This window comes from Tiliqua scincoides, chromosome 3, assembly GCF_035046505.1.
Source record: "Tiliqua scincoides isolate rTilSci1 chromosome 3, rTilSci1.hap2, whole genome shotgun sequence".
Taxonomy (NCBI): domain Eukaryota; kingdom Metazoa; phylum Chordata; class Lepidosauria; order Squamata; family Scincidae; genus Tiliqua; species Tiliqua scincoides.
The window spans coordinates 159,593,152-159,617,816 of record NC_089823.1 but is presented as its reverse complement, the minus strand read 5'-3'; the positions used below and the strand labels follow the sequence as shown (position 1 = coordinate 159,617,816).

The following is a 24,665-nucleotide window of genomic DNA, read 5'->3' as shown; positions in this document are numbered from 1 at the left end:
GCTGTCACAAAGTTTGGCACTTTTGCAACACCATGCATCAATTCAGGCCCTAGTAAGGGTTGGGCTGTTAGAAAATCAATTCAAATTGGATCCTTAGAAAACCAATTCAATGTAGTAGTAGATAGTTTAGTTGTTTTGCTGCTGCTTTCGAAAAGTATGTCATCTCACTAATGCTTTCAGAACCCCCTTTTTGCTTGGGGTGGAGATTTCCCCTACTTATTAGCAAGGAACATTTTTAATAAACCTTTTATGTAAACTGCTGCTGTGTGTTTTTGGTGACCAGAAAGACTTGACCCCAGGGGAAGTCTTGGAAGGCTGGGATAAATATCTGTACCCAGGGACTCCCCTCCTTCTGTGTGCTGCCATAGCTTAGGGAAGTATGAAGGTGCAGGAAAGAAGCAGGAAGGGGACACACTTGGTGCTTGGCCAAAGCAGATGACATTACAAGGAGGTGGTGTTTGGGCACAAACGTTTGGGGCTGTTAGGAACTATAGTGCCCATTGTCTGGAGACCCTGGACCCCCAAGGCAACAACGTTACAGTACACAATTGTCATTCTCCACTGCTGAAGTTCTTCTGCTATCAAGCTTTTAAAGCACTCTGTCTTAATAAGCTTTTTAAACTTTTCCTTCTTTTATTATTTTTATCATCATACGTAAAGCATAAACAAAATATTCATTTAAAAATGTTTTCATATTACTATGAGGTTTATACCTCATATCAATTCTTTATTTGTATTTCTCCATCAAACAAAGCACATCTGAAAATAGATTCTCTGGAGCATCCAGACCCCAGATAAAATCTTGATGGTCCCAGTAAGGTATCTCCTTATAAAAAACTAACGGTTTGATTCGAGGGAGCAACCGTTCAGTATCCCTGGTGGTTACAGTTCTGTCCTTTCCACCACTCCACACAGCCGTTGGCACAATTATGTCTTCAATTTTGTAAAATGGAGGAGTGGACTGTTGGTAAAAAAATAATAAAAAAGAAGAAAGCTGGTTTCAGTGACTGGTGAGAAAATATGGTCACTTTCATGTATTTTCTGATTTTCAGACATGGAACATAAGAACATAAGAACAAAAGAACAGCCCCACTGGATCAGGCCATAGGCTCATCTAGTCCAGCTTCCTGTATCTCATAGCGGCCCACCAAATGCCCCAGGGAGCACACCAGATAACAAGAGACCTCATCCTGGTGCCCTCCCTTGCATCTGGCATTCTGACATAACCCATTTCTAAAATCAGGAGGTTGCGCATACACATCATGGCTTGTACCCCGTAATGGATTTTACCTCCAGAAACTTGTCCAATACCCTTTTAAAGGCGTCCAGGCTAGATGCCATCACCACATCCTGTGGCAAGGAGTTCCACAGACCGACCACACGCTGAGTAAAGAAATATTTTCTTTTGTCTGTTCTAACTCTCCCAACACTCAATTTTAGTGGATGTCCCCTGGTTCTGGTGTTATGTGAGAGTGTAAAGAGCATCTCCCTATCCACTCTGTCCATCCCCTGCATAATTTTGTATGTCTCAATCATGTCCCCCCTCAGGCATCTCTTTTCTAGGCTGAAGAGGCTCAAACACCGTAGCCTTTCCTCATAAGGAAGGTGCCCCAGCCCCGTAATCATCTTAGTCGCTCTCTTTTGCACCTTTTCCATTTCCACTATGTCTTTTTTGAGATGCGGCGACCAGAACTGGACACAATACTCCAGGTGTGGCCTTACCATCGACTTGTACAACGGTATTATAATATTAGCCATTTTGTTCTCAATACCCTTCCTAATGATCCCAAGCATAGAATTGGCCTTCTTCACTGCCGCCGCACATTGGGTCGACATTGGAAACTTTTGATACTGTCAGAGCTCTTGGCTGTGGGACATTTGACTCTTGAACAATTTCTTGCACCCATCTCTCTTCTCTACCTGAACCTTTCTTCTTGGTTAGTGGAACAAAAGTGGCATTTGCCTCTTTTTTGGACAGTCCTTAGGGGTGGGGATAAGTGGTGACGGATGGTAAAGGATGGGGGGGAGGTGTTTTCCCTGGAGTTGTGAAGATTTTATGTGGTGATTTTCTTTCTTGGGAGTTGGAGGCTGGTAGGATAGAAGATGAATATTTGGTAGAGGTGTTTGTTTTTGGTGAGCAAGATCTTAAGTCTTAATGAACACAATGAACTTACTTCTGAGTAAAATAACACCTTTTTCAAACACCTTTAGTTAATGGGATGTGTAAAATCTGCTCCTCTTTTCAAGTTTGACAGAATGGTCAGAGGTGAGCTCTTTCCCAGTAAAATAAACTGGCAATTTAGAGATGCCTGACATGAGCATTGAGTTGCTGCAAACCAAAAGGGAGGAATCCAGGTGGCCTGTTGTCTGATGAGCTGCTGAGGTGCAAAGACATAATCATAGAGCTATCACTGGGATCTTTGCTAGCCTACAGGGGATGGGATGAATGTGCTTTAGCAAGGAGGGGGCAGATTCTGGCTCAGCAAAAATTAAGGTCCAGACTGAATGGAGTGGACCAGGTATAAAACTGAGATGGGTGAGTTCACTGTAGCCTGCTCTTGCTGTATGTGCAGTGGGATGTTCTGTTTGTTTGAACAATGACCACACTGCATAGCAGAATCAGTCAAATGTAAGACATGTTGTGCTGCTGTAAAATGCAAGTACTCTCCAATTAAGCTTCTGGAAACCTCCTTTGATCACCCCAGGATCCTGAGGTAGAAGTTTCCCTTCCCTTCTCTTACTTCCCAAAAACAAAGTTAATAAGTTTTTTAATGAACTGCTTGGGCATGCTCTATTTGATGATCAGAGAAATGGGCCCAAGAGGAACCACTTAGAACATTGGTAAGAAACATGGTAACCCAGAGATCAAGGGGAGTTTCTCTGAGCCTCCTTTTCCTTCTTCTGCCCACTGCCAGAGCCTTGAAAGATAGAGGGCACAGGCAGGAAGGAGGGGGAAGCGCTTTGATGCATACCAGAGCAGACCATGATGGAACTGGGTAAAGGTCAGGTGTGCAAACATGGGGCTGGCATTTGGCTACAGTGCTCTAGCACAAGGCCTTTGTGTAATCCTCTCCCAGGGGAACTATTCTGACATTCAGTAAGAAAGAGCAAAAAATATTATGCAAAGAATTTAGATTTAGGACACTGTTCAGAATGACAGCCTTAGACAGTTACAAAGAATAGCACAGTTTATTACATTCTGGACCATGGGCTGTACACTAAGAAAATCAGTTGTGACTAGAAAACATTGCTAGAAAACATTGAAATCCATGAGACAAGTTTCTCATGGCTAGTATCAATCCCATTAATCTCAACAAGACTTTTGATGTGGGAGGAGGAGCCAACAGTGGACGAACAAACATGTCTCCAGAGGCTCCTGAGAGACACTCTGTTTTCCCCCAAAAAAACTGCAGGTCTGAAGAGGATCTGAAGATCTTTGTCAGGAGAGATAAGATCTTTCTACGGTGCAGGTATCTGGGAGATTGAAAGCCCAACTGGGGGGGGGGGGTGTTTCTTCTCAGAAAACCTAATAGTAAGGAACAGCATTGGGGGAGGTGCAGTGATCTGCAATCAAGCTGCTGGCTCCATGCTAAGACACCATATGGAGGAAAAAAGCGTGAAGCATAAAGCTTAAGTTGGAAATTTCAGATAAGTATGTGTTAATATTGTCCCCGGCTTTGATTGACTGATTTGGCTAAAAGCCCTGGATATACTGGAGGCATTAATGAGAAACTTTTTAAGGATGTTGGAACTGCTCTTTATCTTTGTAGTGGAATAAATCAGTGGTGGATTATAACTATAACTTGGTGTGTGGACTAAAATTCAGAATTATTTTTGGACATAATTTTCATTAGACTGGAGTTTTGTCTTCTTGAGACTGTTTCTTTCGTCTTGTCTCTCTCTCCATTAACCACACTGGACTGTTATCTGCAGGAACTATGCGAGGAATGTCTGACCGATAGAGCAGTACAGACTTGGTGGAAGGAAGGAGAATAATACACTGTGGACATCTTGTGGATTAGAGAGAAACTGCAAGATGGAACCTGTTCCAGAAATTTGGATTCAAATGATTTTGACAAATATGGAAAGATTGCTCACAATGAGATGACAGCAGTTGAGTCGGTCTTTGCAGATTCATGCCAGTTTAGAGACTCTCTCCCAACAGATGGATTTGGGTAAAGAGCAATTGGAAGATGTGAAGAAACAAGCAGAACATAAACAAGCTAAACAAGGGAATGAGAAAGCGGAAAGGATGATAGTGAGGGATGAAATGACCATCAGAAGAGTGGATATGGTAACCAGAAGAGCAGATACGGAAAGAAATCAACGGGATGAAGAGGGGGCGCGGATGGAGATCAAGATAGATAAGATGGACAGAGTAACATGGGTGCATAAAGTACAAAATCTGTTGGAACAAGAAGGAGAAAATATAATTCAGTTAACTGGAAGAATGAACACATCTTATACAAGAAAGTGTGGACCTATTAGATTCTACTACGGAGGTAAACTATTAAAGATATCACAGGAGAAAAAAATGGAAAGTAAGAAAGAAAAAGAAACCTGAGGGTTAATCTGAAAGTTAAAGAAAATTTGAGGATTAATATATATGAATTAGAATGTATTTTAAAAATAGCTGGAAATGTTAATGTGTGGATGAATTGTTTTATATGTGGCTATTATGTCAAAGAAAAAAATGAAATTAGATTGGAGAATTAGATTGGAGAATGGTAAAGAATATATTATAAGAGATTGTTGGTTCCACCATAGTTTGGAAATTAGATTATTTTTATTTGATATTAATGAGTAATTGAATTAGTTGAGATAATAGAAAGTGAATATTTAGAAAGTATATTATAGGGAATTAGGAAAAATTTATTATATATGATACAAGAAATATATAAATGAGTAGAAGAGTTAGAAGTAGATGGAAGAATTGTTTTATATGTTATATTGTGGTAAATAGATTATTTTGTTTTAATGTTAATGAGCAATTGAAGTTAGTTTACGCTTGATAGAAAGTGAATATTTATAAAATATAGTATAGGGCATTAAGGAAAATTTATTATATATTATATAAATAAAAAGATAAATTAATAAGAGCTATAAGTAGATGAGTAATAGATAGATATAGTATGATAGTAATGGTATATGGTATTTAGCACTCCTAAATGTATATTATATGTTTGTATGTCTGTGTTAATTACAAAATAAATAAATAAATAAAAATCTCAACAAGACTTTTAATTTTCATATGATACATCATATGAATTAGAGTGAATAACATTTCTTCATCTAATATTCCTTGATTTTTTTAAGTGCAAATATTTTGTAACATAGAGTTGAAATGTAGTGGCATATTTGATGGTCTGTAATATTTTTCATGGGAGAAATGAACTCTACAATTTTATTATTTATTATGAGCTTTGAGCATTGGGATGTCAAATGTACTGCATCAGTTTCAACGATGCATACAAATCACCATTCTATTACTTGTGCACCACTGCTAGAATCCAAAGGGAAAGACCACTATTATTTGGACACAATCCTGCCGACATGGAGTATGCTGCACCGGTACGAGCTGTTGCAAAAATGTGACAGCATGGCAGTTGCTGGCACCATTGAGAGGTCTGTGCTAGTACACATGTGCTGGCAGAAAGAGCAGCACACTCTGGAAATGGTAAGTTCTGTGCCAAGCACTGTGGGAACAGAAGAAAGGTGGTGAGGGGTGGAACATGGTAAAGAAGGGTGGCGACAGGAGTGGGGGTGGGTAGATCATGTCCAGGAAGGGGTGGAATTGGCTGTGCCAGTGCAAATAGCATCCTATCTCACTTCTGGAACCTGATCTGTCAACACTGATCCACTTGAATTTGCACCAGTTATTTCACTGCTGTGTGTTGAAGTAGACCAACTGTGCCAACTGGGCTTGTCCCAGTGCAGGGTGATGAATGTCCTCTTATCTGAGGAGATCTCCATCCAGCCTGATAAATTCCCCATGGAATGCAGCACAAGCCATGTCCTTGCTGCTGCATTGGTGCAGGGTAATTTACACTGGATTGGACTGCCGTCTCTTTGTTGTGTGCTCAGTATTCTCACAGGAAATGTATGACGTAGAAAACAATAAAAAAAACATATTTTTCTGATTTTCAAAATACTCCATCTTCTGATTTATTTGAAGATCTATACCCCTTCTATCCCCTTGTAAGAAAGGCCAAGGACTTTGCTTACCATATTGTACATCTCTTTGTTCTTGCAGCCATAGTCAAAATATTTAAATTCATGTGATTTCCAGACCTAAAAAAATATGCACAATTTGACTTCAGGTGAAGTTTTAATTTTGCAACAGAAATTCACATGCAAATCTGAGTTACCAGAATTCCTCCCATTCCAAGGAACAAAGTTCCTTATTAACTCTTGTTAAAATATTGGAGTTCAATTCCTCAAATGTCCTTTTAAAAATAATTCATATATCTATAATGCTCGTTTTTGAGAAAATGCTGTTGAAGTATAAAGACTTCAAACTGGAGACCGCTGCACACCAAAAATCCCAAAGGTCGAACAGAGCTTACCTTTCTGCCAAAGAGCCTCATATCTTCTTCCCAACCTCCCTCAAACATCGCAATGGGCAGCTGCATCTGCCTGGAACTCCAGGCACAAAGCCTGCTGAGATTATGGAACATGGAAGCGGCTGACTGGCACAACAGTTGGGGGTGAACAGAAGCATAGAAAGGAGACTCCCTGGCAGAACAGTAAGCTGTGTTCAACTGGGGGAAGGACTGTAACCGGATTCAGCCCACGGGCTGAGGTTTGGTGCCTGCTGGTATAAACTCTTTATGGATGCGAAACAAGCCACTTGGTAAAACCTAAATTAAAAATTATAGAATATGTGAAGCTTTCCCTTTAAAATTCATTACTGCTGTTGTTGGACTCTTAGACTACCTAGAAAATAATTTCAAAGCTATTTGAGAATCATCTTTTGAAAATAACACACTAAAAGAAGGGTTGGAACATTTTCAGTCCAATAAATTGAGGGCCTGCTCCAGCAGAACGCATATTCCACCAGCAATCCTTGTTGCGAAAGCACCATAAATCACTTAGTGACAGCTCAGAGATCAGGCATGCCAGCAGGAAGGCTAGAGCCTTCCCATGTGCACTGGGGGAACAACACAAGCCAGCTGGAACAGGTAAGTCAAGTGAAAGGGCAGGAGTCAGCCAGGAGGAGGGTGAGGAAGGGCTGAATTGGGCAGTAGGAGGGTGGAAGGGGACAGCATTGGAGAAGGAGTGTGGATGGATTGGGTTCAGGAGGGGTGGAATTGGCCGTACCAGTATGTGCCATATCCAGACCCCCTTTCAGGGCCTGATCCGCTGACATGGATCAACACGGACTTACACCCGAGATATTGCTGGTTCAGGTTGACACACTGCAGCAGCTAGGGCTTACCTGAGGGCAAGGGAATAAATGTCCTCTTGCCCCAAGGAGACTTTCAGCAGCCAAAATTTCCCTGCGGATATAGTAGAGGCCATGCTGAACCAACTGAATCGCTGCACAACATTTTATGTAAGATTGGGCTGCTAACCAAACTTTTAGTAATAAGTCCCACACCCATGCTCAACATGGGAGATGTGATAAAAATTGGACATTAATCTCTGACTTTTGTAATACTGACAATTTACCTGGTTCCAATGGATTATTGTTTTCACAGAAGTAAAATCAGGATAGATTCCAATGTACACATCTGCTCGACTCTGGAAAAATAATAGGATAAAAAATATCTCAATGAATCTGACCATTTCCAAGGAAGAAATGCTACACATACAGTGCGTAAACCAGTGCGGGATGGGGAAACCCAGTGTGGCGCAACTCTAATTGAGTCATGAGTCACCATCTCCCTGCGACTCAACAAGAAAATGAATCATAATGGAGGCACTTTCCAAGTCACCAAGTTGCCCTTCCACGACTCGATAGGACGAGCTGAGTCATCCTGCCCCCCTTTGAAAAGCCCACTGTGGCTCCATGGAGGAAAACGGGGCTGCTGCTGGATTGTGTATGTGCTTCAGGGTTCCATTTAAACTCTCCCCTGCTGTCCCGCACACCCCAACGTTCAGCAGCAGCACAGAATGCGCCAACCCCTTCCCTCCTTCCATGTAATCCCATCCGGGCATGACAGAGAGCGAGAGTGCATCCCAGCTTGGCCAGATGGGAGGGCATAAGGCAGTGTGAGCCGAGTTCGTGAGAAAAGCCCACCGCGGCTCTGTAGAGGGAAATGGGTCTGCACCAGGCAGTATGTGTGTCTCGATGTTCCCTTTAATCATTCACCTGCTGTCCCCACATCCATCCCACCTGTCAGGCAGCAAGGCAGAACTGCCTCACCCCTTCCCTTCCCCCATACTGTGACCCCAGCCCAGCTGCAACGAAACCCACCCCCCTTCCCTGGCTATGGCAGGGACGGAGCGAGCGATGACACATCCCAGCTTGGCAACTATACAATGTATTATATTTGTATTTACAAGAGCATATGGATTGGGAAAGCCATTTCGAAAACTAAGGCTGCTTCTTGCCTGCCTGGATAGAGGCTATGCTGGGAGAGAACTTCTTTGAGTGGGTGCAAAACAAGGAATGAGAATGCAAGCTGTGGTGTGGCTGTTTTTCTGTGCTCCGAGAACAGCCCGCCCCTGCTTGTCCCAGTCTCCTGAAGCCCCTCCTTCTGCTTGCAAAACCCATTTGTCCCGTTGGGGAAAAATGGCTGCTCTTGTCCCCCTCGCCCCCTCTCTCTCCCAGAGACATGCCCGTCGGCCAATTGATGCTGTGGAGATGTGTTCTTCGGCCAATGGATGCAGTGGAGGACCAGCGGACCAACAAAAAAAAGTTAATCCTTTCAGCCCATCTCTGAACATACTGCACCCTGCTAGCTGCTGGTGCTGGAGCTTGCACATGCAAAATATGGCTTCCCAGATGAACACAGGAGATTTTTCTTGTGAGACAGAGGCAGTGCATTGACCATGTCCATGACCATGTCCATTGACTCAAGTTGTTAGGGTGAAATGCGAGTCACACGTCAGGGCATCTCAACTCGAGTGTTTTTTCAGGACTTCCACGTGCACCACTCATTAGTCCATGAGTCAACGAAAAATGTGCATTTTCGTGACTTGAGTCTGAGTCACTGGACTCAAGTTCCCAACCCTGGTTTAAAAAAGCAAATATAGAGTGTGCTGGACTGTCGGAGATTGATACATGCATGGGGTTCTTAAACAAATACAGAGTCACCTACCACATTTAGGTCTTCCTTCCTATAAACATCGTTTGTTTGGAGACAGATCTTGTCTATGATTGCATAACTGCACAGCTTGGCAAACATGGCTTTCAGTTTGTTACTAAAAAGGCAGAATTCTTTTTTCCCAAATATAAGCTGTAAAATAATATTGCAGAAATCGTCTGAATCTCTTTAAAAACGCACTGAATTAATGGTGCTTAACAGAACATACATGCACATTAAGATTCCAGTCAAAGATATCTCCCCTTACATTTATTTATAACATTTGTATCCCTATACTTTCTGACTGCCATGTGTAAGGATTCCCTGCCGGCACTTACCACTGTAAAGTAGTCATAAAAGGCACAAAAGGCACTTCAATAGTGTGTTGCTTCGTGTGCTTCCGGGAATGCTAGTGGGAAGGGGGCAAAACATCACAGAGTGGGTGGGTTCGGTCTGGGGGCAGGTTTAGTGGCAGTGGCCTAATCCTAACCTTCTTCCTGGACGTAATCCTGTGGCACAGGTCCATGTAGACCTGCACCAGCTATTTAGTTAACACAGGTCCCTACGCCATGAAGGTGTACCCCCAGGTAAGGGAATAATTGCAGACCTCAGCAACTATCCCCATTGCAGGATGCAGGGATCACCATTTTGGTGTTGCTGCACTGGTGAGTGAGGGGAATGGATAGAATTGGGCTCAGAGTTTCCAGTGTTTAAATCACTTTCCAACCCACAATGAGTCTCGACCTGCCCTAGCAATTTCACTAGTGCAAGTCTGAGGAGAGACAGAGCATGGGGAGGCTGCAGAAAAGTGGGATAGGATCCAATGTCAGCCATTGTTCCCTGATCCACCACTTCTCGCAGCCTCCCCACCCCTCTCTACCTAATTTCACCTCCTGCTTACTTCCATTCTGCCCTCTGCCCACTCCTCCCACCTCTCTGCAGACTTACCTACTGTGGGAGTTGGTGCAACTCCGTCTGCTGTCCAGAGGGGGCAGGATGCTGTCCAGAAGGGATCAAGCTATGGCCCAGTGAAGCTGACCTTTCTACCTGTTCTCTCTGTGATCCTTGTGGGGTGTGGCCCTAACCCTTTATCCTTCCCTTCTCCTCTGAGCACTTTCTCTTGTCCTCTGACCACTGACCTGTTAAGATGGCGCACACCAGGGCCCTGATGCCCAGGCCATCTTGAGTACAAGGCATGCAGGGCGAGGCAGCTCCAGGGCTGTGATATCTCTAAGTGTCAGTGGAACCTCTGATTGTAATCAGATGCTGTAAATATATACTCAGTGGAACTGTAAGTAAATAACTTATTTTTTGCAACTTTAACAAGCCATTGCCTCTGACTTTTTATTAAACAGCAGTCAGCCGGGTGAGGGAGGTTCCCTTGGGTGATACCCAAAGGGGGGGGTCCGCTGCTTAAGCTATTCTGCTTCCCCCCAAAGAGGAAACTATTTTTAATTTCCTCCAACACCTACTCCATCAGCTGACAAGAGAGGCAATGATGCAAACAGGAGGGTACTGGACTTCCTGCCAGTGTCCTCGGTAGTACAATACTGCTGGAGCGCCTTTTACAATGACTCCAAAAGATGTCAACTGGTCTAAGATCTAAGATCTAAGATCTAAGATCTAAGATGTCAACTGGTAAGTATAGCATAGAGCTGTTACTTAACTTTGTGTCATACATAATCTGACTGTGCCCTGGGAATTCACACTTATGCCCCAATCCTATCTCCCTCCATTACTGCCAAGGCAGCCATGACAAGGATGCACACGCTGTATCCAAGTGTGGGGTGGGGACCAGGATGCCTCCATAAAAAAAGGAAACTGTCATTCCCTTTCCTCAAGGTAAGCCCCCTATTACCCTATGTGTGTAATTGGATCTGTTCCAGATTTGTAGGTCCAAAGAGGCATGGCAAGGTCAGGTTTAGGATATCAATGGCACCACTGCCAATGATTTCCAACATATGCCTTCCCTGTCATACTTCCATACTAACATACATGGTGGCCCCACTCCTCCCCCTCTCCACCCCATTATTCCTTCTCCCTGCTTACAGGCCACCCCACAAGACAACTCACCAGTGCTGGGGGATCCAGGATAGCCACTGCCACATGGCCAGCACCACTTGCCATTTCCTGCAGTGGTCTGGCTGCAGGAAAAGGCACACTGCATTTTGCAATGCAGCAAATAATGCTGTGCTTCTGGAGCATGAATTCTTGCTGTGCAGTTGGGGGACAGGATTGGGCAGTCAGTTTATAGTGGAGAGCCATAAGCCTCCGTCTTCTTCTCCACTTTCATCTGTGCCCAGCCTCCATCATGTAACATGCAGTTGGCAAAGAAACCAGAGTATGTTGATTTTGAGCAGAAGATCTTGAGGGAGGATTGAGAAGGACCCTTGCCTGAAAACCTGGAGAGCCACTGCCACTCCATATAAACAATACCAAGCTTGTTGGATCAGTGCACAGAGTAAAGATAAGGCAGGGTCATATGTCCTATGAAAGGGGAGCAAGAGACTTTTTAAGGACATTATCAGACGCGCAACATTGTACAGATGATACACCAACTCTTCATTGATCTCAAAAAAGGATAAATTAATTAATGGAGGCCCGACAGGTATCCTCTGAATTTTTTCTCAGAGCGACTACATAGTTGTTGGCACTGGGATTGTCCTACTCTAAACTCATAATGAATGGGATATGGAAATGAAGGAAATAATGAAAACATGAGAATTGATATTACATACTCTTATGAGTCCTTGAGGAGCTAACACAAGGGGCAAGAATTTCCCTCGCAGGTCAACCAGTGTGTAGGCTGGAGCCAAGCACATGAACAGCTTGACCTTTTCACCAAGTTGTGGCATGACCGAAAAGGCAATTAGACCTGCGGAAGAGAAGGGATTTAAAATGCAGTTGTACCAAATGCAAAGCAGGATCAGGACCTGCCCAGGTTGGGCTGAGGATTCAAACATACCAAAATCCATGGATGGTTGAGTCCCAGATGGGGGCAGGATCCCAGCACTACAATCACTTATTGTGATGATGCTGTGTCGGGCCCTCCCAAAGTTGTCATCCCATAGCCCACTCCATGGACCATCTACCACCTGAAAAGGCCTCCTGGATGAGACCAGAAGCCACTTCTGCTCTCATCCAAGAGGTATTCTGAAGCCAGGAAGGAATTGGAGTGGGCTGTGGGCCTTCCTGTGCCTCAGAACAGCTCTCAGATGTGACTGGAAGTTGCGGACAGACACAAGAAGTAGCTTAACGTTGCATTCTGGAGGTATGGGGAGGCATCTGTGGATGATGGAATCCATATATGATGATATTGAGGATATGGAGGGACTACTGTTTTACAACTGTATGAAATGTAAGAATTGTATGAAATGTGGGTCAGCCATGGCCAGGTTGGGCACTGACTGAGGGCTCATTCCTATCAGAAGTTCCTCCTAGCCAGGCTGGCTGCTAATATGCAATACTGGTGCAGGGCTTTTCAACCTGGTTTGCAATTGATGGCAGCTAAATAGGCTACACAGAGAAAGAAATGCTTCCAAGGGGGGTTCAGGAGGAAAACAGTGCCCCTCTGCATTTCTCATCCTTCTGATTTTCTGCAATGTGTCAGAAACAATCCGAGAGAAAGTGGCACAAGTCTTACCAAAGAATGCCGAAGGGCTCACCTTGGATTTGAGTGCTTCACTCAGAATATGTGGGCGTGAATAGGAATTTGCAAGACAACATGCAAGACTTTTAGCTGTGTTTAAACACTAAGACTGGAGCTCTCTCATGCGTCAACCCCTGACAACTCAAGAATGACTCAAAGGAGAAAAACATTTCAATATATTCCTCTTAATGTACCTACTGATGCACCCTGGGAATGACCAATGTAATATAATCCATCCTGCTGAGTTTTCTCCAGGATAAAATGGATTGCTGCTGGAACATCATATATTCCGAGTTCATGAAAACTGTAACACACACACACACACAAAATGCAGTTAAAGTTTCTATCCAGCTACATTTGGATATAATAGCATAAGTTCACAAATGGCCCAGTCCTAGCCAAGGGATAGGCTGGCAGATCTTGCAGTCTTCCAGTATATCCCACAGGCTACCAGTTTAGCAGCTGCTGCCAGCATAAGGCCCAGAAGGCCACACGGGGTTAAAACATGGGTCTCCAAACTAAAGCCCGGGAGCCATATCAGCCTCCACAAGATTTTTTCTGGCATGCAGCAACTTAAAACATTTTTATTGCTAATTTTTTTGTTTTGCTAATGTTTGACATTTTTACTCATTATATATCATTTCTCTTTTTAAGCACAGCATTGTTTCTTTGTAACTGTCACATTTCTCTTTTGTTCTGAATCATATCATGCTGATTATAAAACAGATTCAAGTAAAACTCATTCATTCATTCATTCATTCATTCATTCATTCATTCATTCATTCATAAAACTGATTTTTTTCAGCCTGCGCATATGTTTAAAATATACAGTGTGGCCCTCCTACTGAAAAGTTTGGAGTCTCCTGGGCTATAGTGAACTGTAGATCAGCTGCTTAGCAGGTAAGGTGTTGGTGGGGAGGATCAAGGACAAATTGGAGGAGGGATTTGGCCAGGGCAGATCTCAGTGGCAGCAGTGTGTGTGAGATCCTATGTCCTGGCCTGAACTTTACACATCCCTGCAGCGATTCAGATCTATACCAGCAGAATTTCTTGTCCCATACCTGTCCCATCTGCCATGGTCCTCTGCTGGCCTATGGGATACAGCTGGGGTTGAAATAGCAGCTGCATCACACGTGGATAAGACTGGGCCCTAAACCTGACCCAACAACACCAAAGATATTTGTATGGCACTATTGCAGATATATTACCCTGTAATGACAGTACACTGTACTATGCAAACTATATAGAAATATAAAGAACAATTCTTCAAGGTGAGTTGTATGACCTTGTCCTACACTCCAGTTCAGTGGTTCTCAAAACTTTAGCACTGGGACCCACTTTTTAGAATGTGACTCTGTTGGGACACATAAGAAGTGATGTCATAACTGGAAGTGACATCATCAAGCAGGAAAATTTTTAACAGTCCTAGGTGCAGTTCTACCCACACTTACCAGGAATATGTTACATTTACTATCATTGATAAAATCATATATATAGTAGTCTGTTAAAAGTACAGATCTGTAACATTTCCCCAAATGCGGTCACTTACCATGGTAGCATCAAGTCTAACATATTAAAAATAAAATATTGAAATGAATGGGGATCACCTGAAATTGGCTTGCGACCCACCTAGTGGGTCCTGACCCACAGTGTGAGAAACACTGCTCCAGTTAATTGTATCCTGAACACTCTTAGTTCTGCATTCAAACAGCCCAGTCACTCACATCAAGGAATAAACTCGTAATTGTTCTCATGTTTTCACATCTTTGATTGGCTGGTCAAATGAAGGGTGAGCGAAACTAACAGTGGAGATAGGGATAACTGTTAAAGTTAGGAAACTGTGCCACTCACAGCCAAATCCTGCCCCCCTGCCATGCTATAGCAATGGAGACTGACCAGGATGCAAACTGGAGGTACCTTATAAAGCATTTTTACTTACCTCCATGTAGTCCTTCCAGCTTCCTATGAGTCTCTGTGGACCCATGCCAGCTTGGAGCAGGCATGATTCTGAGGAGAGCTGGGAAGTACTCTGGGGCAGGGTTACAGGGATAGGATCCAGCATCTGCAACTGCTGCCAGATGACCGCTTGCTCCCATGACATGCCCCTCCCCAGTTCCTCGCTCCAAAATCTTTTGATCACTGCTAATGGCCCACACCTGCTGCCAACTTAATGGCACCAGCTGTGCTGGATGCTTTGGTTTCACACATGTGTGGTTGCAAGCTATTTGCACTGGAGCCGTGCTGCACATGCCACCTCTTCTGGAAGCCACACCAGCAGCCTGGGCCTTCCATCAACAGGAAGTGAGTGCCATCACCAGAAGGCCTGGATAAGACTGGGCTAAAAGCACCTGGAGGCCACAAAAATGTAAAGGAGGGATATAATTGCATTTTAGGTTGAGGAACAAGGGATGTGAGCATGAAAGAAAGAAAACACAAAACATAATCTTTGAGCCTTCCAAAGTTTGTCCAGAATTCATGCCTTCCATCTAGACCAGGGGTGTCCAAACTCATCTCTCTGGGCCACATCATCTCTCTGACATCTCTCTGACACATCAGGGCCACATCATCTCTCTGACACTAAGTCAGGGGCCAGGGAAAAAGAACTATTTTACATTCCAAATTTGAATAAATTTACATAAATGAATATATTAGAGACGGAACTTATATGAATGAATGAAGGCCTTGCAATAGCTCATGGCCTATAAAAAGCCTTGCCCAAAGCAAGGCCGGCCTTTCCTTTACTGCCACTGTTGTATCACAGACGTGAAACAGCAAGCAGTGCAGGAGACCTCGTCCCACAGCTTACACAAGAGGTCGAACTGTTGGCTGTCACGCTAAGAGCAATTGTGTCAGGCCAGCACAGGCTCCAGCAAGTCTCTGGAGGACCAGAGGCTCACTGGAGACTGGGATCTCCCCATGGAGTCCTCGAGGGTCACAAGCGGCCCCAGGGCCAGGGTTTGGGCACCCCTGATCTAGAAAGAAGATCAAAATAAGATGGCTACATCTATCCTTCAAGAACAACACACAGAAAAAGGATCTAATCATCCCAAGCTTCATACTGTTCCCTAAACTTACCTGAAATTCCAGAATTGTTCCTGATCAATGGACAGAGTCTGGTGCCTTCTAGACCAGGTTGTGCCTCTGCAATTTAGAATCCAGACATCATAGCCAGCATCTGCTAGAAAAAAACCCAGACTATTGCTGGGGACATTTGCAATCCAGGTCCTTCCTTCATAAAGGAGACCATGTACTAATAACACAACTGGTCTAGGTCCTAGAAAAAAGACAAAGGAGACAAGAGAGAATTCAAAGATGGTCAGTTGGACTTGCAATAATCTGGGATGACCCAAAATGGAGACAAAGGGCGCAATCCTAACCGGCACTTATGCTGGCATAGGAGTCCTGGGAGGGTCACAAACGTGCTGCAAAGGACGTTTGCACCTCTGTGGGAGGAAGCTGCGTCAGCACATCTAGATGCGCCAACGCACAGAGGCTGGCAGAAGCCTCTGTGGCGACTTCCTTGCCGCCACTTGTGTCAGCGCACCCGCACCGACACAAGCAGAGAAGGTAGGCGTGGGGGGGTGGGGAGGAGGCAGGAGGGGACGTTTCTGTGTGGGGGAGGGTGGGCGATGGGCGGCCCCGGCAGCAGACGCACAGGGAGCCAGGGGCGGGCCTGGGACCTGGCGGTTATGCCAGATCCCAACCCCCATCCCCGGGGAGAACAGAGCGGCTTCAAGCCGCTCCGCTCTCCTTGGACGTGCGCCACCTCCAGAGGTGGCGCATGTCCAAGGAGACCCATTGGGGCCAGAAGCCCCTACCCAGGGGTAAGGGGAAGAGTTTCCCCTTGCCTCTGGCTGAGCCGCTGCTGGCCAGAAACCCGCGTTGGATGCAGTGCAAGCCTCCTAGATTTGGATACAGTTTGGATTGTGCCAAAAGGGACTTAGGGCCCAATCCTAAGAGGTTGTTGCACTGTTGGGATTCAGTGTGGAGGAGGAAGAAAAGGGTTGGGACCGAAGAAGAAGGGGGGCATAAAGGGCAGGACAAGGATCGTTATTATCACCTGTATCCTATCCCCCTTCCCAGCTTCAATCTACCTCCCTGGGTCTACTCAGAATTGCACCAGCCAAAGTAGACCTATTGGGGAATCAAAGACTGATCTTTAGAACGGGGGTTTAGTTAGGGTGAGGCTTCTACAGATTCATAGATACAATGGGATTTTTTTAGGCCAGAAGTTATTGCTCATTATTAGAGAGACTGCATTGTTAGGTGGTTTATTGGGCTGCTTTGCAATATCTTTACAGTTCACTACTTTCCAATATGGCATTGGCATCCTTCAGTCTCGAAAGACTATGGTAATATACCTAAACGTTATTGCCATCATACAAAGAATGAAGACCGGAATGTATAGCAAAACCAAATGGTGTTTGCGCAAACCTAAACCTGACAGCAGAAAATCAGTTATAGTTGGACAAAGGTTTTTAACTCCACTGAGTTAAGCTCCATGCAGTTCTCATGGGAGATGCTTCCAATCAGTGAGATTCCATGACATTCCTATATGGAACTACCACATGGTTGATCCCACCCAATCATCTCCTGCCTAGGAGGGAAGATGATGAATGGTAGTAAAGACCCATATGATTGTTTATTCCCATCTGGGCCTTGTATTCACATGCTTCCTTCATTGGACCTTCCACATACATATTTGTATATGACTTCCATTGACTCTCAACTACAATCACAGAAGGAAATGAAGGAGGAAATGAGAGGTCATCTTTGCAGAAGAGTGTACTTTTTCCCCATAATGACATCACCTCTGTACAAAGTAGCTGCTTCCAGTCCGTTCCTTCCTGTCATCACCAGGACTTTCCTAGCCACAGACATACACACTGCACACATGGCTAATAGGCTGAAATGAGGACAAGTGTATCCTGCCTCACTTTTTTCCCTTCAGTAAGAAATGAGAGAGCTCCCAGTACAAACAGTGTGCTCAGACGATCAGCCAAATACCTGTCTTCCCAGGACTGTGTACTCCATAAGAAATTCTGTTCACCTGCAGGAAATAGCCATCCTCTGTCAGGACCTGATATTCTTCACTGGGATATCCCCAGTATTGGATGATTTCACTCTGCAAGAAGAAATATATCCTTGATAAAAATCAACACCAGTTTAGTTAGAAGAAATATGTTTTTGATGGAAGTTGCCAGCACAAGCAGCCTTGAGATCCTGGAAGCAAGTCCCAGCATGTGACAGAGAGGAGATGATGATCCTCCAGCCTAAGCTGCCAAGGCCTCCACTTCACACCCTTTGCTCACTGTTTTGTGGGGGGAGATCTTCCATTCTATGGTCTGATGTTTCTCATGCTTCACAGTTCCTATAAAAAACACAAGAAATATAGAGCACAATGGGAGCACTTGTAGTGTGCTCCACACTTCCTATTTTGATCAAAAGGGCCACAAAGAAGGAGAAAAGTGAGGCTCACTGCCTTCCAATTCTCTTCCTGCTTGCTTTTAGCAAACTGGAAGCAAATGAGAGTGTCCCATGGCAGGCTGTCGGATGGTGGAAGCTGACTTACGCTTAAAAGTGGGATGTATTGGGACAGCTCCCAGCATTTTCCATATCTTTTTCTCCTCCCCATAGTTCACTGCTCATTGCGAGCCATAGCACTCTGCTCACCACTGATCCATCCCTATTGGTGGAGCACAACTCCTTCAATTTCAGGGGGTGGGGTGCTCTGATTAATGCTTCAATCCTTTGCACACTTTCCTAGGTCTATGTCCCATTGAACTGCATGACATTGACGTCTGACTAGGCAACAGGAGAAATTATGTGCAGATGAAATGGGCCAGAAACATTGATCTGACTTATTTTACTGTTTGCAGTTCAAAGATGGACCTTTTCCAGTCTAGAGTTTTTATAAGTGTATTGTGGTAACATGACATAAAAGGGGGCTGACATTAAGGTTTAGGGCAGTGATTTTCAACCGTTTTCATATTGCGGCACACTGGCAAGGCACTAAAATGGTCAATGCACACATCAGCTTTTTGAGAATTGACAAGGCACACTGTGCTGTCAATGGGGGCTCACATCCCCCAGTGGTCCTATTGATAAATGACCCTCTCCCAAATTCCCGCGGCACACCTGGGGACCATTCGCGGCACACCAGTGTGCCACAGCACAGTGGTTGAAAATGGCTGGTTTAGGGGCTAAGGTGACTGTAATTTGGCCCATTCATAAAGCCCCCCTTAAATGAAATAAGAGTTTGAAAGTTGGCATGTTTTTAGGTCAGGGACTTGCCTTAATGAGTCAGTGTAACTGAATGCTTTCAGTGAAAGATTAACATATCTAATCACCTTTTGAATGTAATGGTCAAAACTTACCAGTCAAAACTCAACTCTAGTCATTCCCATTGTTAGCACAGATAATCTATTCCAGTGGCACTCAACTATTTTAGCACCAGCACCACTTTTCAGTACGATAACCTGTTGGGACTGCCAGGCCGGAAATGATGTCATTGAGCAGGTTACTTAATGACTTCATTGTGCTGGCAGGGCTGGACAGGATGTCATTAAGCAAGAACCAGTGGAACCAGATGTGAGCAGGTCCAAGTAGTGTAGCAAGGCTGGGACTCGGGATACATTGCCCCTCTGCAGCAAAGTGGTAGTTTTCCACCATCTCCACTGAGGGGGAGTGACAGCTCCTACCTGAGACGTGCAGCATACTCCCTCCTGCCCTTGTCCTGTTTGGCTCCAAATTGAGCTGTTTCTGGGGCCAGGGCCACAAATACTTGAGGAAGGTATGACAGTGCATATGCAGGGGTGATGCAATGATACAGGGGGTATTACTGCATCATCTGGCCCTGAGCACCAGCATCATCTGGTCCTTTGTGTATGAGAGAGAGAGAGAGAGAGAGAGAGAGAGAGAGAGAGAGAGAGAGAAAATATGGTGCAGGTTGGAAAGAAAAATCTAGCTTACAGTACAGAGTTGAAATAGTTATTACCATATTATGGAATAATCAAAGATATGTTTCTATATGTTTTTACCTGGGAGTAAGCCCCACTGAATATGGCTTACTTCTGAGTAGACTTGCATAGGCTTGTGTTGGATTCAGTGGACTGGTTTGTTACAGATATTGGATGCTACATACATACAGGTTGAGTATCGGTATCCACAAGTGTTCCGTTTCCAGAACCCACATAGATGCCAAAAATCACGTTAAAGGAAATCCATTTAAAAAACAATGTCCCTTTGCTCAGCAATTTAAAAACAGCCTTGCTTACTTTTGTAATGCAGGACATAGGCAGCCAATCAATCAATAAGTCTCTCTCCAGGAGCTTAGAAAGGCTTCACTCCGAGACAGCTACTCTCGTCACTGGGAGCTCATCATGGAGAAAGAATGCAAAGAGGAGGTGATAATCACTTCCACTTTGCATTATTTTATGTGCTCAGGGGGAAAGGGTGGGGTCACTTGCCTGGAAGTAAAACTGTTGTAAGAGTTTGGAGAGAGATATATTGATTGTCTGCCAGCTGCCCCCTCCCTCATTAATAAGGCTATTGTTCAACGACTTTTTCCCTTTAATTTAAAGGGCCTTCTCATCACGTTGAGATAAAACAGCAGGTGAAAAATCCATGAATAATTAGGTTATACCTGTATACAATCCAATTCTGTTTAGACTGTGAGCTCTTAGGGGGCAGTGAGCCATTTATTGATTTGTTTTGCTATGTAAACTGCTTTTTGTTGAAAAGCGATATGCAACTATTTATTATTATTATTATTATTATTATTATTATTATTATTATTATTATTATTATTATTATTATTATTATAGATAAAATGCCAGTTTCCCAGCCACTTAGGGCCCAATCCTAACCAATTTTCTAGTGCTGGTGCAGCTGTGCCAATGGGGCATGCACTGCATCTTATGATGGGGCAGCAGTCACAGAGGCCTCCTTGAGTTATGGGATCATTTGTTCCCTTACCTTGGGGCTGCATTGTAGCTGTACTGGTGCTGGAAAAATTGGATAGGATTGGGCCCTTAGATGCTAACCCAATAACAAAGGAAAAGCACAAAACAGTACATGCACACTAACCACTAGGTGTTACTCCTGCTCATCAACCTATCTTCTCCGAATACATTTCCTGACAGATCGTATTCAGAAATATTTCAACAGCTGAAGAAATACCAGAACTGGGGCACTTGTAGCACTGAAGGTCCACATGGTCTCCAAAGGCTCTTGGAGAGTTTCAGATGGCATTAGAAGATGATGCAACACTTAAAGCTTCTGGAAATGGAACTCAGCGTGGCTCCTGCCACATTTCTTTATACAGGATTATTATTATTATTATTAAGAATACTTAAACCACTTTTCAAGTAGTTCACAAAGCATTTTACATAGTAAAAGATTGTGCAGATTGTAGGATGGCTGTTAAGACTTGGAATGCTTCAGCAGCCTAATAGGTTAGCTTCAGGGCAGAAGGCACAAATACACTCCCAACCAAAAAGACACCTTGTTTGTTTTGTGCTGACAAACTGATTTCAAGATCCCTTGATCCAGCACTTATTATTGTTCTGTTGCCAGAGGGGCAAACTAAATGAATTTTTTCTTTCTGTTGTTGCGTTCCAGAGGCAACAATCTTCCCTGCCCCAAAAACCAAATATTCTTCAGAAACCCAAGTCTCTCATTTTCTGCCACCATGAACACCATGGACATTTATAATGATTCACGCCCAAGGCTGCCTGCCTCATGCTAATGGCCTAAGCACAGTGGCATAGTTTCTAGACTCATTTCAAGGTGGGATAGACAGAAAGAACACACTGAGAAAAGTCCAAGACGCAGAATCAGAAATTCACAGATTACCACCCCATATGGAAGAAATCAGTTAGTTTGTATAGCAACAATGACCATTTGGGTGATATTTTGAATATACCAGCATGCTGATGAGAGATTTCTATGTCTTGCAAGAAAGGAAAATATATCTGTGGAATGTGAGGCAATATGTGGTAAACCATGCAGAGAAATGCCTCACGATGAGAAACATACTTTGTAGGACTACGTCTGAGATGCGACCTCCAGTAAAACAGGTTCAGCTAATGCCAATGATAAGTTTTTTACAAAATCTCTTAGAGCACAATCCTAAGATTGTGCTGGGCTGGCGTGAGCCCCTTGCACCGGCCTGGGAGTTTCTGATATAACTCAGGAGCATGTCACTCCAGCAGAATGACACATGCCAGCCTGCTCCCACCAGATCCAGTGGTGGAGGGAGTATGGAAGCACTGGCCTGGGGAGGCCGGCACAGGAGTTGGGAAGGGGTGGGGAGGTCATTTCAGGAGTGTTTCAGGGTGGAAGGGGAGAAGAGGGCCTGTGGGCTGACCAGGCCCATGAAGGGTGTGGGACCGGCTTCTGACACTTAGGCCAGAACCGAATCTCTATCCCCTGCAGCCCAACATTATACTGGGCTGCTCAGATTTGCACACAGCTATTCCATTGGCACAGATCCAAGTAGCTGCATTGAGATGGCTGCTGTGTAACATGGGCTAAGGGGAAATAAATTCCCTTACTCCAAGTTGCATGAGATCCACCTCAAACCCTGTGCTTGACACAGTGCAGGCCAGCCACCCTGCCAGATTAGGATTGGACTTCCCATGCTTCTTAGAGTAGGAGTACAAGCTAATCGAGCGTGTGGTTCAGTGGGCAAATTTGAAAAGGATACTTCAGATTAGTTCCAGTTTGTCTGACACAGCTCAGGCAACTATGGAGATTATGCTGTTCAAAGCATCTGATCTTTGCAACATTTGCAAAACAGAGCTAAAATATAGGAATTAGTTGAGCAGTGCAATGCATTGATTTAAAATGAGCCTGTATAAGCAACTTACGATAGTCATAAACTCTTCAGGATTCAAATGTCTTCGACTTAAGGATTCTTGTGAGTCCGTAGCTTGCAGGATGAGGCATGCCACTGCCATAAACAGCCACATCTTGGACCTGTGGAAAACATAAGAAATATGTTACCCAGGTGTATTTGCGGCCAACCTTTAATAACAACAACAACAACAACAACAACAACAACAACAACAACAACAACAATAACAACAACAACTTTATTTTTACCCCACCTTTCTCCCTGAAGGGACTCAAGGTGGCTTACAATAGGTTAAAACAGATTAAGAACATAATTTAAAACAAATAAAAACATATTAACACATATCATAAAAACAGCAGTCAGATAAAAAGTAGTCCGGTAAAAAGAGCATAGAGCAGCAGTAAATCATAAAAGAATCAGGCCTGTAAAAAATATAAAAGATGTTAAAAAGATGATTTTTTTTAGAATTTATCAAATGATTGATAGTAGTGCTCAGTAGATATTCTACTTGCTTCATAGCCCAATCCTAGGTAAGTCCCCTCGCAGCTCTTTAACCTGAGCCAAATCAGGAGACATGCAAAGAGCACCTCATGGAACATTTAGCATCCTGTAATACCGAAACAGACAAACCTGACTGGGAAACTGTAGCACATGGAACAGAGTGATCAATGCATGAATCTATCATTGAGCTTTCATATAACACAGAGCCTCTACTGCAGAAGCACATCCATTAATCCACCCTCCCCCCTCCCTCCCCCACACACACACATCATGTCCTTATTGTCATTATTGCTGACACCTGCTGCACGGCAGCCCTGGTGCAGTCGTTGTCATACTGCCCCTCCTCTCCCTCTTTAACCAAAAGTGGAACCCACAGAATTAGGGAATGAAAATGACTCTGAACAGACTCTGAACCCTGGTAACAGAGAAGTACCTCTTCTATCCCTTGCAGCGTCCCATACTGACAGAAGAAACAACTAAAGTGGGGAGGAGGTACCCCATCTGCTAATAAAGAGACAACGTGTGATCAGGTCGCCCAGGGCAGGTGCCCATCTGGCTCCACCCTAGTTATGCCTCTGATCGTAACCCAGCAGGGCTCTTATCCCTTTGCAAGCTATCCAATAGACAGCAAAGTAGCAGGTAACAGTGAGAACCAGTTACACCAGTCAACTCACTGTCTGCCATGGGGTACACAAAGGAACAGGAGCCTGTCTCGAACAAAAGTAGGTCAGCAACTCCTCAGAGGAACTGCTGGAATCACACATCTCATGGCTGCCAGGCATCCTATGTGCTTCCTTTGTCATCAGTATGACTGGTCACGTGCTGACACGGGTTCTCTTCCCATGTCAGAGAGCAATGAGAAACACAGGGAACACTGCAAGACACAAACAACACCATCAGCCGCACTTAGTCAATCTGAATACATGCTCAGTGTTTGTCAGGAAAAGTGGTGCTACCCAAAGCCAACTTATTCAGTAGGCACAGTGCCTAGGGCCCACAATACGTTTAGGGGCCCACGAAAATGTTTTAATGTCATTTAAAATCAGAAGGAAAAAATGAGACTTTTAGGGTCCAAAGAAATCTATTAAATTTTGCCTAAAACAGAAAAAAACAAAATGTTGACGTATTTAAAATTATATCAAAAATAATAATATTGATGTTATGGTTGGAGGCCCATGAAGGCAAAAGTGCCTATCACCCACAGAAGCCGTAATGCAACCCTGGTGCTACCTACAGTTGTGCCCTGTCAGGGGTGAGACCACGGGGCTTGAAAGCAGGACTTTTCCCTCCCCTGATGGAAGTTGCAGTGGAACTCTTTGCAATGGAATAACTCTTGTTATTCCACTTGTGGCAATGCTGAGTCCTGAAAAACAAAAGGGCTTCAGAAGAATGTTTGTCCAGCAGT

General features: G+C 44.1%; 1 protein-coding gene across 1 annotated transcript; it reads right to left on the bottom strand.

Moving 5' to 3' along the window:
• Positions 1 to 727: 727 nt before the first annotated feature.
• Positions 728 to 22,874, bottom strand: LOC136644501 (lipase member M-like). Its single transcript, XM_066620429.1, has 9 exons — positions 22,773 to 22,874; positions 17,908 to 18,025; positions 15,976 to 16,174; positions 13,095 to 13,204; positions 11,990 to 12,126; positions 9,267 to 9,404; positions 7,672 to 7,743; positions 6,226 to 6,291; positions 728 to 961 (listed from the first exon to the last, which is right to left on the bottom strand). The coding sequence occupies exons 1-9, from the start codon at positions 22,872 to 22,874 to the stop codon at positions 728 to 730; spliced, it is 1,176 nt and encodes a 391-aa protein (XP_066476526.1).
• Between the last annotated feature and the right edge of the window lie 1,791 nt (positions 22,875 to 24,665).